Source organism: Biomphalaria glabrata, chromosome 14, assembly GCF_947242115.1.
Source record: "Biomphalaria glabrata chromosome 14, xgBioGlab47.1, whole genome shotgun sequence".
Lineage (NCBI taxonomy): Eukaryota > Metazoa > Mollusca > Gastropoda > Planorbidae > Biomphalaria > Biomphalaria glabrata.
The window spans coordinates 12,634,388-12,651,687 of NC_074724.1; the positions used below are offsets into that span (position 1 = coordinate 12,634,388).

The window sequence follows — 17,300 nt, forward strand, 5'->3', positions numbered from 1 at the left end:
TGTATATGTTCTCCTATACAGCGCGTCACAAGGGTCGAAGACACCTTTGACATGCGTTCAAGGTGCCTTAGATGCCTCCTATAAAGAACCCAGGTCAGAGCCATACAAGAAAGGTGGTAACGACCAATGCCTTATAGACACTGATTTGTTATCTGGCGTATACACCTGTTCCGCAATATTCTCATTTATAGTTGACCAAAAGCGCTGTTGGCCTTAGCCAGACAGTTGTCTCTAGACAGTGATGCGTCTTTGGACACTGTGTTGCCCAGTACACAAAGTTGTCAAACTTATTTAGGGGATGATGATTAATTGTAGAGTGGAGTAATATTATGAAAATATATAGAAATAGAAATATATAAAGGATATCTAGAAACAATCACCTTTATATATATATATAAATATATACAGTGCTTTTTGTGACGTATGCACCGGTATGCCATACCTGCACCTTTTTCAATGAACTGAGATGAACATATAACTTCTTTAAGTGTGTGCGTTGTCACGGAGACAGGATACAACACAGATAGTGTCACGGAGACAGGATACAACACAGATAGTGTCACGGAGACAGGATACAACTCAGATAGTGTCACGGAGACAGGATACAACTCAGATAGTGAAGCTGAGAAATTTTAATGTTGAAAATCTACAATCTAAAAATAAAATAATATAAAGCAGACACTCACATCAACTGAATCAATAAGAAAAACAAAAAAAAAACATTTTCTTTTTTTACTTTATACATAAAACAAAAGCTGCTAATGAACTTGTACACTGTATAGTTAATTTACTTATTGTCACATATAGTATTCTTTGTTAAACCAAAACCCTATCTCTCTTTCCAATTACAGCAACATATAATTACATATTTTAATGATGTGTAATGTCAGTTAAAAATTCACTAAAATAATTGTTGACATTGTTTATATAAGTATCTTGAATGATTCCCCTTGACTAAGGGAGTGAATGTTGTGATGTTATGTGTCATGTGTGTTAACGAAGTGTGTAAATAAATTCACTCATGAATCTGGCGTTACAGTGTTGGCGTTGTTTATGGTTATTAAGTGTAGCGTTTCTAGTTTAACAACAATAACATTACGCAAGTTAATACTAACAAATAAACAAAATTTAAAGAATGTAGAACTCCCAATAACATTTACATCACACATAAACAATCATTCAACCAACTTGTTTCTAAAAACATAACTTGTTAAAACCTCTCTAATACAATCACAAAAAAATATATCTGTACTAAGAAAGCTACTATACAGCTGTTACAAGTAATGATGTCACAAATAATGATGCTATGAATGATAATGATCTGATGACAAGCATATGATGAATTGTGGTCACTGATAAAACTTTGACAAATCTTAATATTTTAAATTTGTAAAAAGCAAAACAAAACCTAAGGCACTGACTCCATCTATAGTGTGATTTTAAGAATAAGATGCTTTTTAACACTAAGTAGTAACTTTTCCCTTTTTTCAGGGCCACTAAAAACACTCACACACCTTGTTAAGTTGATTTAATTTTTAAAAAATCACTAACACAATAAATGTCACAAAAAGAGAAAAAAATATTTTAGGTCTTTGTATATTGTAAATGATATTTCATTTAGTGAGGATTGTTTAACTTCTACGTATACTGAAGAAGTGTAAAATACATTTCTCTCTGCATAGTAAAGTTTATTTGTATTATAATCATTTTACATAAGACACACTGCCTAAAACAAATAAAATAAAATCTTATTCAAATAAATGTAAATTTTTGCAACTTATGTTTGGCACCTCCACACTGTGTCTAATGCAGATAAACCAAAATGGAGGTAACGCTCAAATAACAAAATCCAATAACACAGGCGAAAGGCCAACAATATAAGCTAGTTGACGCTGATACTGAAAGTTGAAAAAAGATGTTTAATACTAACAAAGGGAACCGTCAAATGTCGTCAAGCTAAATCTCTACGTTCATAAAAAGTTCCTTATCTGTCTAAAGCCATCAAGAACAGTCTGTTAACATTGATTGATATTTCGCTATTCTTTTCCAAAACCCAGTCTAGTTTTTACTAGTCATGTCATAGTCTCTAAGTTAAAACTTCCCCTATTTACGAAACAAATAACTAATTTTTAATTGTGCCATAATAGTCACTAACAGATATTTGTATTTCTTTTGTATTTCTGAGACTAAACAAGAAACACATAAATCAAAAGGTTTCATCATTCAGCCAAATAAATATTTACAGCACATTGAGTTGGGATTTGCAGAAGTCTTCCATATAATTACATTTACTCTGATAACCTTTGAAACAAAGAAATGTAAATATATTGTACCCTATGACCACAAATAAAAAATGGCTAAAGTGAGTATAACATAAAGAATATCAGAAAGTAGTAGACTATAACTGTAGACCAGAGGGGCTAATGAGGAGATGATGTCCTTGTCAAACAAGCTGCCACATGCATAGATTTAAAAAAAAAAAAGGATTCAAAACAAATGAATCAATAGCTTAAATGAAGTTATAACTTTTTTGTTTTTCAAAATGCCTGTGTAGGTTAAAGCTGCCTATGAGGGGAAATTTACAATCAATTGTTCAAATATTGTGTCTTAGCATGTTAAAAAGTACACCAAATGAAATGGTTGAAATATTAAGGCAAATGATAAACTAGAAATTGCACTTAAACAGGCACTAATTAAAAAATGTGTCTAAGGACAATACACTTATTTCTTTGCTTCTTTTGCAATGGACAATATGTTTTCTTTTTGTAAATTGCATATAATACACACAATGTTATTGTATAATAGCCATTAGAATAGATGCACTAAACTATTTTGTTCAGTAGTATCAAAAATCATCTCACTTGAAATCTCTCTTTATAGAAGCAGTTAATCACCGGGTAAATGTAAATTAATTTTAAAAAAAATTTCTTTCAGTATGGCAAATAGTACAAAGCAATCTCCACAATTAACATAAAATTCTTAGAAATATATTTAAAACTATTCAAAATGAACAACATATTTTCATAAAGTCTTATTCAATAAAGACAAAAAAATTAAATTCATTTCACTTTGTCTCTTCAAGCACCAGGTCAGAAATCAAGCAGCAGTTTGGATCATGATGGAATGCATAGCAATCATAATATGGAGCTTGTAATAAAATAGTAACAATTCATAAATGATCCATCTATTTTTGAGCATAAAAATGGTACCACAATTCTTTGTATATAGAAGTATAAATATAAGTAAACTAGAATGTTTTCATTTGTACTTTTGTTAAAATCTAACAATGAAAACGTATATGACTTTTGTGAACATTGTTCTTTGGTTGGGCTACTTTAATCTACTCTCTTTAATCCAAACATACCACACACTTCTGATAGTCATATAGTTAAAAAGAAAGTGGAGTTCCCATTCCAGACCTCACAATCTATATCTTATGGTCATCTTTTTCTTTGGCCAACCGTTTAACAAGCAGTATTTCACGTGGCCAGCACAATGACCAATCACCTTTACTTTCCCTAACTAAGGCCAGGTACCCATTAGAGCTGGATGGACTCAGTGGTGCCCTATAAATCCCAAAATTCCATTCTTCACTGAGATTTGAACCCAGAACCACAGGTTCGTAAGTCACATGCTTAACCACTCAGCCACGCGCCCCCAATTCATATATTCATATAGGCTAGTGGAACTCCATAAATATCTATATGCATTTATTAGCTCTATTAAAAAAAACTCAACCAATCTCATAATATTTTGTGTATATGAATTTACAAATAGCATAACTTTGCATCAAGCTTACTTGTTTATAATAAAAATTAAAGTTACAAATAATGAAAAAGAATTGTATTGTATAAATATTCAAGAGAGCAAAGGTTAATAACAAGTGGGACCAAACTACTGTGTTGACAATTCAAACTGCTTTACACAAACAACAAGCCAGCCTGAGTTCAACTTAATGTAATTCCTGGCAACTTCTAGGACCGAAAGAACCAAGAAATGGCTTATTTTATGCCTCAAGACTTTTACAATGAAAATTATGCATAGATTAAGATTTATAATACAAAACATTTCTTGTCTTAAATATGAAAACCAACGTTGCTTCTTAAAAATAAATCTAACAGAATGAAACAACATGTAAAATAAATAATGTGGTCCCCCCCTTTTAATAATGGATGTAGTTTGTTGCCCTAAAATGGTGAGCTAAAAAAAATAAATTTAAATAGTAAAAAAAAATGTGTTATGCATAGATAACACACTGCTTTTGGTTAGGTTTTAAAAACTCAATGTATTCTAGGATAAAAGGAGCAATAAAAGTCTCCCAGAAGTACATGGTTTAAACCAGTCTCTTTAAATAAGTGTATTTCTTAAAGGTTCAAAAATGTAAGAACCAACAACACAATATTTCTGGTGGATGGATATATTATTGGACAGTAAAGCTTTATAGTAAAGGGATACTTCATTATGTTAAGATGTAAGCTGAGAAGAATGAGCCCTTCTAGTTTTAATCTATCTCATATATATATATATATATATATATATATATATATATATATATATATATATATATTAGTCTTTGAAACAAAGGTACAAAATGCAACAATTTTAACCTTAAAATTAATTCATGATTAATGACTAAGTAATTAAATGACTATGTGAAATTATAACTGGCAATTATAAAATAAAAGATGTTTCATTGCTTCAATAAAATGAAATTTAAACTATGAATATTTTATAAAGCTATGTAATACTGGCATCTAGAAAGACAACACATCTGGTGTTGGCCAGTATACATATAGTTATAGATCATATATATATATATATATATATATATATAAACAAATACAATATGAATACCTAAATATGTATACAAAAATGTGACAAATGACATCTGAACAACACATGATACAATACAATGAAGTTCATCTCTACATCAAAACCATTGCACAGAAAACATTGTATCCATTTAAAGCACTCAGTAACAACTGTTCCTCACAAGTTCTGAACAAATATTGTATATCCGCTTTCACATTCTAAGTTTAACTATGGCCTTGGCTGTTTCAATTTGATAGCATTATCTAGTTCATTTCCCCTAGCTTCATTCAGCCTCTCTCTGTGAACATATAAAACACAACACATTCAGTTACACAGGTTTTTTGGTCACAAATAAATTAACAAGTAAAACTTCTATGCTGCAAAAGCTAGTTCATTACTGATACATCCAAATTTTCATTGTATAGATTCCATTACTCATTAAAATATTTGTGTATGTGATCTGGTACATATATTCTTCTTCTTCTTCTTCTAGCCAGCTTTATTGCTGCTGAGCTGTGAGCTCTTTTGCAGACTGTGCCAAGGAAAAAAAGTGTGCTGTTTTCAGCTGTTCAGCACTGCCGTACAGGGTGTTGGTTATGTTGGGCTGTAGTGGAAGTAGGGTCTGCCTAAGGTGGATTAGGGAGGGGCATTCAAAGAGGATATGGTTTACGGTTTCAAAGGGGTAGTTGTGTGGAGTTTATTTTGTTCATATATATATATGCATGTAGTTCATGTATATTCTGTCATTTCTTTTGCTATTAAACTTTTCTCACTATCACAGAGATTCTCAACCTGTGGAACAAGCACACCCCTTCCCAAAGTGGCAGATGAGAGATGCTGGATAACTTTATATTCAAGGCGAATAAAGTCTGAATTTGAATTGAGGTTATAAATCCATATTAATAATAACAAGTAAAAGCAATATATTACCAATATTTTAAAAAATGTAAATAAATTCTGTGAACTTTTCAATACATTTTTGTTAAAGTATCCCAGATACTTTTCAATACATTTTTGTTAAAAGCCTCTGTAACAAGTCATTCATTTGAAAGAAACATTTCAATATGTCTCAGGATGAGGAAAATGCTACTTGTACCTTAAGCCATCCCTACTTTTAATGACCTAGAACGGTGTCCTCGCTAAGGAAAAGAAGAGGAAACTGTGTCTCATATTCTTTTTAACTGCCCCAGACTAGATGATCTCTGTCTCAACAGGTCTGGGAAACCAAAAATCCTCGACCTGCATGGTGACATGTATGCACTACGCAATACAGCAGGGTTTCTGTCCAGGGCTTTTGCAAGAGAGGATTTAAGCCTCTCAAGCCCTCACTCAAATGGAGTTTGATGATGAGGATGATGACCTAGTAATTTGACTTGCATTTTGTTTCTCTCACTATTGTGAAATGTGCTATACATGTCACAGAATGAATTTCTGCAGCTCAGAATGCAGAAGACAGCTTGGCGCTGAGGCAGATATCCTGTATCATAATAAAAAGGTTGAGAGACACTAGTTTAGAATAAACCATTTCATCGTTTTAACATTTAAGTAAATTGTTTTGAATGTGCCAAATTGAATTTTTAAACGGTTTAGATTTAAAATGTTTAGTTAAAAAATCTTTCAATTAGTTTTTTACTAAATAAAGTTAAAAGTTGTCCAGATCTAAGGTTGTTGTTTTTTTTTCAGTTTTTATTTTCAGTATAACTTGCAAGCTTATTATTCAGCAATTCATTTTCCATTAAACAAGTTATATTGGTTTAAAAATAGTTTATTCCTTTACAACTTTTCATATGTATTGAGGGTTAGAGTAAAAAACATTTTGCTATATCATGCTATGTGTCACGAGTCAAGTCTGTGACCTATTTCGACAAGCGAGGTCAAACCAGTGCTAGTGTCCAGCGTAAACAAGTTAATTTTAAGTATCCAATCAAAGAAAGAGTTTAAGGGGGAAAATAGCACACGTCAGCTTCTAGAAGGTCAAAGTTACTAAAATAATTAGGGGAGAAGTTTCCAAGATTCTGGAATGTACGATTAAAGAAAGTATAAATTAGGGGAAAGTCAGTTAGATGGGGTCCTCGCATAGTAGTTGTTCTTGTAGAGCGATGGTCCTTGCTTAGTAATGGTTTGATAGAGTTATAAGTTTTGTGATATTAGCAGGTCTATTAATTAGAGTTTTATTAGTTGAAATGATATGAGTTGAAGTTACCTTAATTGAAGTTACAGTAGTTGAAGTATTATAAGTGAAGTTTTGTGTACCTTTAAGATTTGGATTGAGAAGTTATTTGTATAAGAAAGTTTTGGAGAAGTATTATTAAAGAGAGATGTTTCTTTCTTCATTTCATTTGAATTAAGAAGTTTGATAATATAATCCCCGGCAAGTGTGATCGTCACACTGTGACTATATTCATTTTTACAAAGCTTATATCAACTCACTCTGTCTGTCTATCTTTCTAATATCAACTCACTCTGTCTGGCAAAAAGTTTGTACACATTATTTCTCCCACACCCAATCTAGGATCAAGCTGAAATTTTGCACAATTATTTCTTTTACCTGACAAAACAAGAATCAATAAAAAAAATAATAACCAATTAGCTAATTAACTATTGGTAATTATTTTGTTTGGTATCTCAAACTAGGGAAAGAAATTGTACTTAACAGAAGTGGTGGTATAAGGAGAATTAGTCCCCTTTATAGGTCATTGTCTAAGGCTTAGTGAACACAAACATGACTACAGAAGCAATAGATAACTATACAATATTCCAAGTTCATAAGCTCTTCTCTAGGAGAGTGGTTACTATGTTGGCTTGAGAAGCCTGAGAAGGCTTTAGCCCTTAAGTTCAAATTCAGGTCATTCACTTTTTTTTATTAATACATTTAAAAAGCGATTATCCAGATATCCCGTTCTTTCTCTCACACCCCTTTCCAACTAGTCCAGACAAGTGATAGGATCATAGCGTAATGAGAAAGCTAAAAATAAGAAATAGCATTAAGCAAAAACAATTGGTAAAAATATTTGCATTGGCCAAAGGTTTGAAACTTGTTCCCCACCAATCTCAGCCAAACAACATTCGTTACTATATTCCAGAAGAACATTAAGATGGATGTATCTGTTCAATTTTTTTAGATTAATTTGTAATTTTTTTAAACTTTCGTGTTTATGTCAGTTATATTATCACAGAGCCTACATTATTTGTTATGTAAATTAGATTATTGGTATTATTAAATCAGTCAACATCTTCTACATAATATTACTTTATTCTACCTGTCACAGGTGGATTTGCCATTTCATAGAAACAAATGTCAAACTTGGCATGTATGTGTTTATATTGTGAGTGGAAATTAAATTCAGGAACGAACTAGAAAATTGGGTAGGTTGTTTTTTTTTTCTCCTCTGAATACAAGAAGAGGTGAGACCTTTGAAAACACACTCCTCTATAATTATTACTCTATGATATCTCTGTGGTAAATATACAGAACCTACCTTAAAATAATATGATCAAACTCAAAAAGCTGATTTCCAAATTCATCCTCATCCTTCATTTCAATTTCAGGCTGATCATCATCAAACCAGAGAACAACTACATAGTTTTCTAGATTTATGTTCTCATTAGGGAGACAGTCTTCTTTAATCTACAACAAAGGTATTGATTATTAGTTCTATGTAGACCCAAAAGATGCAAAAGGAATCTAAAAAAAAAAAAAATTTCTTCATGCTACATATTTTTTAGAATCAGTAATCAGTTTAAAACTCTTATTGCCCACCCCAATGTCCCCAGTCAATGTCACTTTCGTCATATGCTTTTAGTTTAGTTAGTTTCTCAACACATGCCATTGGTCTATGTTGGTTAGTGTCTGCAAAGTTTTCAAATTATCATTGAGCATACTGTTTAGTTATGCTGATAGTTAACAGGAGACCTTCTGCTTAGTGGCCTAGTGTTCTAGCTCTGTCACAATCTTTCAATCACAATAGTGACCATGAATTGACTAGTAATATATATCATAATTAACAAACTTTGCAATATAAAAAATTTAGTTACCAGTTGACTTCAGTTTCTAAACAAAAAGAGATAGGCCTACTTCTGGTGAACCATAAGTAGACATTGCATCTATTTATATTTGGTTTGTAAGATTAGACCAAGAAAAAAAATTAACTGCCTTATTGACCTTGTTTTTTAAAATATTATTTTCAAAAGCATTTTAGTTTTTAGGAGGCGTGGTGGCTGAGCGGTAAAGGGCTTGGCTTCCGAACCGGGGTGCGAATCCTGGTGAAGCCTAGGATTTTTAATTTTGAGATCTTCAGGTGCCTCTGAGTCCACCCAGCTCTAATGGGTGCCTAATATGAGTTGGGGAAATGTAAAGGTGGTTGGTCATTGTGCTGGCCACATGACACCCTTGTTAACCGAAGGCCATGAAACAGATGACCTTTACATCATCTGCACAAGGTCCGAAAGGGGAACTATTTTTAGTTTTTATATCTTGAAGTAAGAGACTGACAGAAGACAGAACAGAAACACAGCACAGGGCACAATGTTAGTACCAGATAGTAAATTATCACGTTTTCATAATGTTAGTACCAGATAGTAAATTATCACATTTTCATAACCTTTTCCTTATTCATTTATTATAAGAAATAGATCTTGTTACATAACGTGAAACATTCCAGACAGGAAAAGTTTGGTGACCTTCAACCCACCCTTATGAACTTAAAAAAATAAGGAATGCGGACATAGGTAAAACTATTTGCCCAAGTGACTAGGAAAATGGACATAAAAGAAGGAACGGAGATGCTACACTTGTGTCACCAGCCACCACTTTTGGTCTTCTGTAGTCAAGAATTTAATTTTTGCACATTTAAAAAACAAAATGGTGAAAAGGAGAATTTGTGCTACTCATCTCAGTAAAGAATCAAGATTACTAGGAATTTGTATTTGTACTCCTTAGTTAACATACGCTTTATCCACACAAATGTCTTTGATTGTAATGGAACTGATAAATAGATAATATAATGAGTCCAAAAAGGAATTAAATTTCAGCTCTATGAAGTCTGTTGAAGAAAATATTAGTAATTTGTCAGGTCATAATCACTGTTGTGAATTAAGTGAGACAGGCTATGATGATCTACCGTGTCAACAATTAAGTGAGACAGGCTATGATGAGCTACCAAGTCAACATATTTTTAATTACTCCTGTGTTAGTTATATTTGTTTAGATTATTGTATTACCTCAAATGCACTTTGAACAGAATAAACTTTCTTTTGTACCTGACTTCCATCTGGTAAAATTACTTGACAAATTCTCATTTTATCCGCACTGGCTTCTGTGGTTTGAAAATGAATAATTTTCTTTAATTGTATAGACTAAGTTAATGATCATGCATATTTGTAAACTGGAAAGATTGTAAATAAAAATGTACAAAACTTCCTTAATATACTTTACTTTCACTAATAATAAAACAAAAGCACCTATAAAAACTCTTTCAGTGCGGAGTTACTCTAAGAGAGTAACTTTGATGGCACTGGTCAGTGCGGAGTTACTCTCAGCAAGTAACTTTGATGGCACTGGTCAGTGCGGCATTACTCTCAGCAAGTAACTTTGATGGCACTGGTCAGTGCAGCGTTACTCTCAACGAGTAACTTTGATGGCACTGGTCAGTGCAGCATTACTCTCAGCTAGTAACTTTGATGGCACTAGTCAGTGCGGCTTTACTCTCGGCGAGTAACTTTGATGGCACTGGTCAGTGCGGAGTTACTCTCAGCGAGTAACTTTGATGGCACTGGTCAGTGCGGCATTACTTTCAGCAAGTAACTTTGATGGCACTGGTAAGTGCGGCGTTACTCTTAGCGAGTAACTTGGTTTATAATATTTATTTCACTATCTTTTTTTATGTTAAACTTTTTATTTCTCTCTTTTTTTTAGTAACCTGATGTGGGACTGATTGTTCTTTGTTTTGATAGTAAATTGGATGCAGTATCAACATGATTAAAAAAAAAAGACAACATTATGTTAATGGTTCCTCTTTTTTAGTAATGTAAATAATACAATTTCTTAGTGCATTTGTACATCTTTTATGAAATCTAAAGTGATCAAATGTGTTAAGTATTGTGATTTTTTAAAATTTATGGATTAAAACTTTAATAAAAAGGTTAAATCTTTCAGTATATCAATTTTTTTATGAATTTTAAAAATATTTTCTTTTTCCGTACTCAGTTTAAAATTAATAAAAAAACATTTTTGTTTGAATAATTTATTTAATGTACTATACTTTTTTTCTTCAAAATAAAATCAAATATGTTAGATTATTTAATAAAATATAAAAGTTATAGTTCTTTTAGTATCTTTACCCCTCTTGAAAATTTGTGTTTGTTCCAGAAAACTGCATTTTTTTCGGTCAAAATAATTCGCACTGAAATAGCAGATAAAGAAATGAAACACTATCCACATTACTGATATGTTAAGAGTTGATTGTAAAAAAAAAATATTTTTATTAATATTTATTAATTATATAATTCTCTATTGTTTCAATATATAAAAAGAGGTCAATGCACTAGACAATCTAGAAACAAGTTAACAATCATGCTAGCTATTTTAAAATTACAGAGAATAACTCAGAAACAGTGTTGTAGTTTAAAAAACAAATTCTTGAAAAAATAAATACTATGTTTCCAAAAATAGAGAAGGGAAAACAAAATGCTAATGTAAATGAAATAAAAACGAAGATTCAAATTTTTTAAAAACTACATCTATAGTGTAAGCATAGTATATAATCATTTTAATTTTAATGAAAGCATTGCAACTAAGGAGAACAAAGTATTAAAACTACCACATAGAATCTTTAAACCCTTGCAGCTAGACTTTTTTGAGTTGTTAAATGTGTTGTGTTATGACACGATTAGAAATTAGTTATTTGTTTCGGAAATAGGGTAAGTTTTTAATTAGAGACAATGACATGACTAGTAAAAACAAGACTAGGTTTTAGGCAGACTGAAATATCAGCCGATGTAAACAGACTACTTTAGGACGCCTTAGAGATAGGAAGCTTGTTATGAATGTAGAGAGCTGACATTTCGACGGTTCCCTTCATTGCTATTAAACTTCTTGTTCAGTATCAGTAGTTATTGGATTTTGTTGAATGTTACCTCCATTGGGTTTATCTGCATTAGACACAGCGGAAGCGCCTAACAGTTGATATTTGGTAACAACTACTAACATTGTAGATTTTATCAAACCCACCACTGACAAACTTTTGACATTTCTGTAATTTGTTCTCCGCTGATAAAACTATTATGTTAAAGTTATTAATATACTAATAAATTCTTTACAGAATCTGATAATATGATATATATGATATGAATTTTCAGTTAAAAAGCAACAATAAATGAGATGTGGACCTGGGCAGCATCTATAGTTGGTAAGATGTCACCCACAAACAGTTCCCTTATTTTTACAAAGCAGCCAGTGCTGATACAGCTTTGGATCAGCAGCATCATTGGTTCTGCCAGGGTGTAACACTGTATGCTGCATCTGCCTAAGAGTGACTGACTCCTGATTTTTCCTAAGGGATGACTCCCAATGGCCCTATTGTTTCTTAGTCTATATTATAGACTTGTAAAGTGAAGATACTGATTTTCTTGCATTTGCTAATTTAATATTATTTCCAAAATATGTATAAGACTTCCTGTCTAAAAGATATTTGGACTAATTTTACAAAATGCTGTACAATAACTAAAAGTAGAGGAAAACTTGTAATGAAAAGCTATTTCCAACCTGGGGCATGAGCAGACCTGACTTGACTTTTTGTTTTGCCTCGTTTCGTTTTCTTGCTATGTGCCCCACCCATTATACCAGGTCAAGGCTGATATTCGAGTCAACTCCAAGCAACTGTAATACAAACAATTTTATAGGTCATACATAAATATATATTTTAACAACTAGATAACATTAACAAATCAGTAATTTTATTTAATTACTATTCAAAAAAACAAAATACAACTTTTGACTAATTTGCTGTACTATCAGTCTCATAAGACACCTTAAAGAAGTCAAAATATATTTGTTAAACTATAGCATAAAAAGAACAAGATTATTTCCAAAGAACAGGCAGGCATTATAATGGGATGCACAGCACAATGGAACTATTCAAAAATCGCAGTTTACTTTGTAAAAAATATCTTCTACAACAGTACAACCTCCATCATGTCTGTGTCATTTTCAAGAAGTTCTTCAACAGAGTTTGGCATGGAAAAAAAAAAGAATGTATATTATATATTTTTAAAAATCCACTCCTACATTATTTTCCAATAATAGTAAACTAAATAAATGTTTTTTAAATTTGTCATTGAAAAATATTGAAAAAAGGTGTTGTTTTTTTAAGTCAGAATTGAGATTGATCCCATGACATTTTTAAGTTAATTACAAATTATGTCTAAGCATTACTGTAATTTCCTCTATTTCTTCATTCTGAAACCAGAAAATAAATCCATATACAACTAGATTTCTGATAGGGAGTCATTAGATCTAATAAACCACTCTCTTGATTAAAGTTTCTTGATCTAGATCTAAAGTCTAAACTAGAGTGATAGTCTAGATATTATGAACAGGATCTAGATAGATATATAGAAGGCTGCCGGGTTGTGTGTAAGGGCTTTCGACTGACAATTATGAATTTGAACCAAGCTTGCTTCAATTTCTGTTGTTCAGCAAGAGGTTTGAACTAGATGTAACTGTCTTCATCCTTGAAAAAATGTCTGAAACCTCTAAAACGCAACAAAAAAGAATCTTATCTTCTCAGACACAGAAATAAAAATTCATTTATTTAGGCAGTGTCACTACAAAACGCCAAACCTGTGACTGCAGCTGTGTATCAAGGATTGGCCCCTTTAGTCACACAAGAAGTTGCAAAGGGAGAAGATCATCTCCTAAGATGTAAAATGCCACAGAGTCACTACAAGCTAGGTTGATTCTTAGTGTGATGTAGCATCCAAATAGGAAAAGCAGGAAGAGTATTTTAACAATTACATCCTTTCTGGGCTAATAGAAAATTTGCTTGGAGACAAAAGATCAATCTTGTCAATGCAATCATTGTCCCAACAGCGGCCTATAATACCCATGCAAATCATTGTCTCAACAGAATTATATATCTATAATAGGACATTAGGTTATCCATAAAGATTGAAAAGAGGTTAAACATGGCTCAGTAGTGATGGCTGAAAAAGATCCTAGGAGTAGCATACCAGGATCATGTATGTCATCAAAAGAAAAATTCTGGGGAATGGGCATTCAACCCCTTAGCAAAATTGTGACCAATCATCATATGAGGTTTGTAGGACATAATCTTAGACAAGATGAAACAGCTATAGTCTATGGCAGCAGTCGGTTCTCAACCTTTTTAGCTCTATGACCCCCTAATACAATTTTTCACTAGGAGGCGACCCCGACTATTAAGAAAAAATTGTCATAGTTCTAGGTAAATGTGATTTTACTAATGTTATAAAATGGTTATCAAAATGTATATAGCTAATATCCATGAAGTTAATTTAATTGTAAGAAACATATATTTATTTAGAGTTAAATTAATTAGTGCTTAAATTATTGTTTGAAAAAAGCATATTTTATGACTTTCATATATTTTTTTCATATTGCGTGTTTATAATATTCAATTTACATACATAATTTACAATTTAAAAAGTATTACTAATCATGGACAACGTGGCGACAGTATTTTCAAACACGCCAAAGTTAGTACGAAGGCTAAGCTTGTTTTTATTTCACTAGATTAGGAATTCACATTTCTTGCATCAAGCTTATTTCTATATTTAGACTCCATAACTGACAGGCAGAAAAAACATTTTTCATAAAGATATGGTGTTGGAAATGGAAGAGGAAGTCTAGAAAAATCTCCTATAGAACAGAATGACTGCAAACAGTTGATCCAGAATTGTGTAACTGACATTGAAGAGAAATATTTAGATGCATTGCTACTGACGTTGCTTATATATGTGGATGAATCCTACAGTGAGTCACGATGGATTCTTATGGTGACTCATTCTGTACCAAACATATGACACCCAGACTGACATCCAAGCATACTAGGAGCACCATCTGTGTAGACACCACAAATATTTTTCCAAGAAGTCTTTTACTTTTTCAAATTTATTCAACTTTTTCAAATACATCATGCGCTGTAGATGTCGTTTATAGAGGTTGGCATAGAAACTAATTTTTAAAATTGCCATTATTTATATATCTTAAGTATACTGTGAACAATTTACAACGCCTGTGGATTCATCAAGCTGGATGCTAAATATTATAAAAGAAGCAGCTATCATTTCCTTAACATCAGAAGACATGTCAACTTATCTCCTGTGAATACTGTCATTAGGTATGCAAATTGCACTAAATTTATTAATAAATTTGGCTCCAATCATAATGAGCTATATCTTTGGCCACTGAAAAGAACTCCTTGGTAATGGTTTGAGGTTTCAGAACAATTCTGAGAGCCACCAAACAAGAAGATTCACAGTCTGATGTATTTTAATATGGTACTTGCCTCTGAGTCTAAACTTAACTTCTGGATATATCGAAATCGACAAAGTTTGGAAGTTTGTTCGATTTCAATACATACATAAGGCAGAGAGAACATCATTACGAATGTCGCATCTGGGTTTCTGAATTCCTGCTTGAACTATTGAAGTAAAACTATACCGAAAAAAAATCTTCATTCACTTTTCTTATAGTAACTTTCTTTTGTTCGAAGTCAGTGTTCCTAAGTTGTTCCATAATGAATGAATATATTTCCATTCACTAAAATACGATGGCGTATTATTAATTAAATTTTCTTTACGACTTGATTAGATCTTCCCCAAAGAAATGTTTGATCCCGCAATGGTGTTTGACACATTGACGGACAGTAAATTCATTTGTTGAAAAATGTATCTGCAACAACGGAGATGTAGTCTGCAATATCCATTTTTGAATGACAATTATAAAAACAAAAGAAAAACAAAGAAGAACTAATAAAGAAAAAACATACTTTCAAACAAGGATGTTACATTCATTAAAAGTGCCCTCTGTATCCTCTGGCAGTATGTCCTTTTTTATATATGCCACAGCCATTTTTTGTTAATTTTTTTTTAAAATTAATGTTTGACAATCGTTTCAGAATTTGTTTGGTAATAATGCAACTTGAGTAATGTCCCATTGTAGCACCGCCACTAATGTGAATCTATATCCACTATGGTAAAAAATATGCTTGTTACAACGCATAAGAAACAAACAAAAATAAAACTTCTGATAAAATTTTTTTCAAAAAACCCTACAATTTTCCTATCTTCTTAGGCGACCCCTGGCAAATGGTCATTTGACCCCCAAAGGGGTCACGACCCACAGGCTGAGAACCCCTGGTATATAGTATAGCAGAGACTAAAAAGGCCTTGAGGGTAAACCAAATCAGGGCTGTCCCAATATTATAACTTCGTGATACCTTCTAGGAAACCTTAACATTGTGGGCACCAAACAGGAAGAGGCTATGTATGTTGCGCATGGACATACTAACATAGATCTAAATTATTCTAAATATGCTGTGCTATGAACTGAATGGAGTGGTAAAATAAATATCTAAAAATGAATTGTAGCAGAAGCTCTCATGAAAATGGGATACATTATGATTCTAGTCTAGCGAAGGTCCTAGCTGGATCCAGGCTACATACAATTTTACACTATTCAATAGTGACTATTGACTATAAATGACTATATCAAGATTAATGCCTAGGACTATAATTAGTATAATTTATATGGACTGTAATATCTTTTTGAAACTAGATCTAATCTAGTTCTAGACTTCTTGAATATAGTTCTACTAAGCTCTAGAATAGTAAAATAGAGAAAATAATGATTTACTTGTAACTTGTATTATGTAGACCTGTAGGCTAGGCTACTAAGACAAAAAAATAAGTCACTAACTAGTCTAACTAGATCTAGTAACTTAGTGACTAAGACTTCTAAGATCTAGAATAATTAGATATATAATCTATTCTAGATGATCTATACTGGAAGCTAGTAATCATCAGTAATGGTATTCTATTCTACTACAGTCTACACGTAACACTGTCTACAGAGTCTCTATGAGACTATGTCTATTAGACTCTAGATCTAATAAATTCTAATATCTAGATTTAGATCTAGATAGATCTATTTTAACTATTTAATCTTTAAGTTTTCAGAAAACCGGCCTTTTAGAGTTAAGTATGCCACAAATAAAAATGGAATTCACCACTGTTATTTGGTGTTTCGTTGTAAAGTACCACATTACACATTGAATGGAGTTTCCCGATTCTCAATAGTTAATTTATTTTGTAAAATAAAATAATGGTTTATTAGGTCAATATTAAGATATAACGTGTAGCAGACTGTATAGATTCTACATTACTATACAAATATTTAAAAATTTCGTCTGAATGACTGAATTAAAGAAAAGGAAAACAAGATATATTTT

The 17,300-nt window shown here is 32.0% G+C and overlaps 1 protein-coding gene across 6 annotated transcripts; it reads right to left on the reverse strand.

Annotated features, from left to right (window-relative positions):
- Window positions 1-617: 617 nt before the first annotated feature.
- Window positions 618-17,100, reverse strand: LOC106073890 (uncharacterized). 6 transcript variants are annotated; one of them, XM_056010603.1, is made up of 6 exons: window positions 16,706-17,031; window positions 15,840-16,040; window positions 12,575-12,688; window positions 10,033-10,127; window positions 8,292-8,440; window positions 618-5,110 (listed from the first exon to the last, which is right to left on the reverse strand). In XM_056010603.1, exons 3-6 carry the CDS (start codon window positions 12,645-12,647, stop codon window positions 5,041-5,043), a joined length of 387 nt encoding a protein of 128 aa, XP_055866578.1. In that variant the 5' UTR covers window positions 12,648-12,688; window positions 15,840-16,040; window positions 16,706-17,031; the 3' UTR covers window positions 618-5,040. The 6 variants fall into 6 exon arrangements, with proteins under 6 accessions (XP_055866578.1, XP_055866582.1, XP_013090008.2 ...); XM_056010607.1 differs by lacking the exons at window positions 15,840-16,040; window positions 16,706-17,031 and adding an exon at window positions 17,079-17,100; XM_013234554.2 differs by lacking the exons at window positions 15,840-16,040; window positions 16,706-17,031 and adding an exon at window positions 17,038-17,096.
- Between the last annotated feature and the right edge of the window lie 200 nt (window positions 17,101-17,300).

Coding starts and splice junctions, on each gene's coding strand:
- LOC106073890 (XM_056010607.1), bottom strand. CDS start 12,647: ATGGGTGGGGCACATAGCAAGAAAACGAAACGAGGCAAAACAAAAAGT. Junction 8,441..10,032: donor CTGTTCAAAGTGCATTTGAG/GTAATACAATAA, acceptor CCTTTGTTGTAG/ATTAAAGAAGACTGTCTCCC. Junction 5,111..8,291: donor TTTGATCATATTATTTTAAG/GTAGGTTCTGTA, acceptor ATATGTTCACAG/AGAGAGGCTGAATGAAGCTA.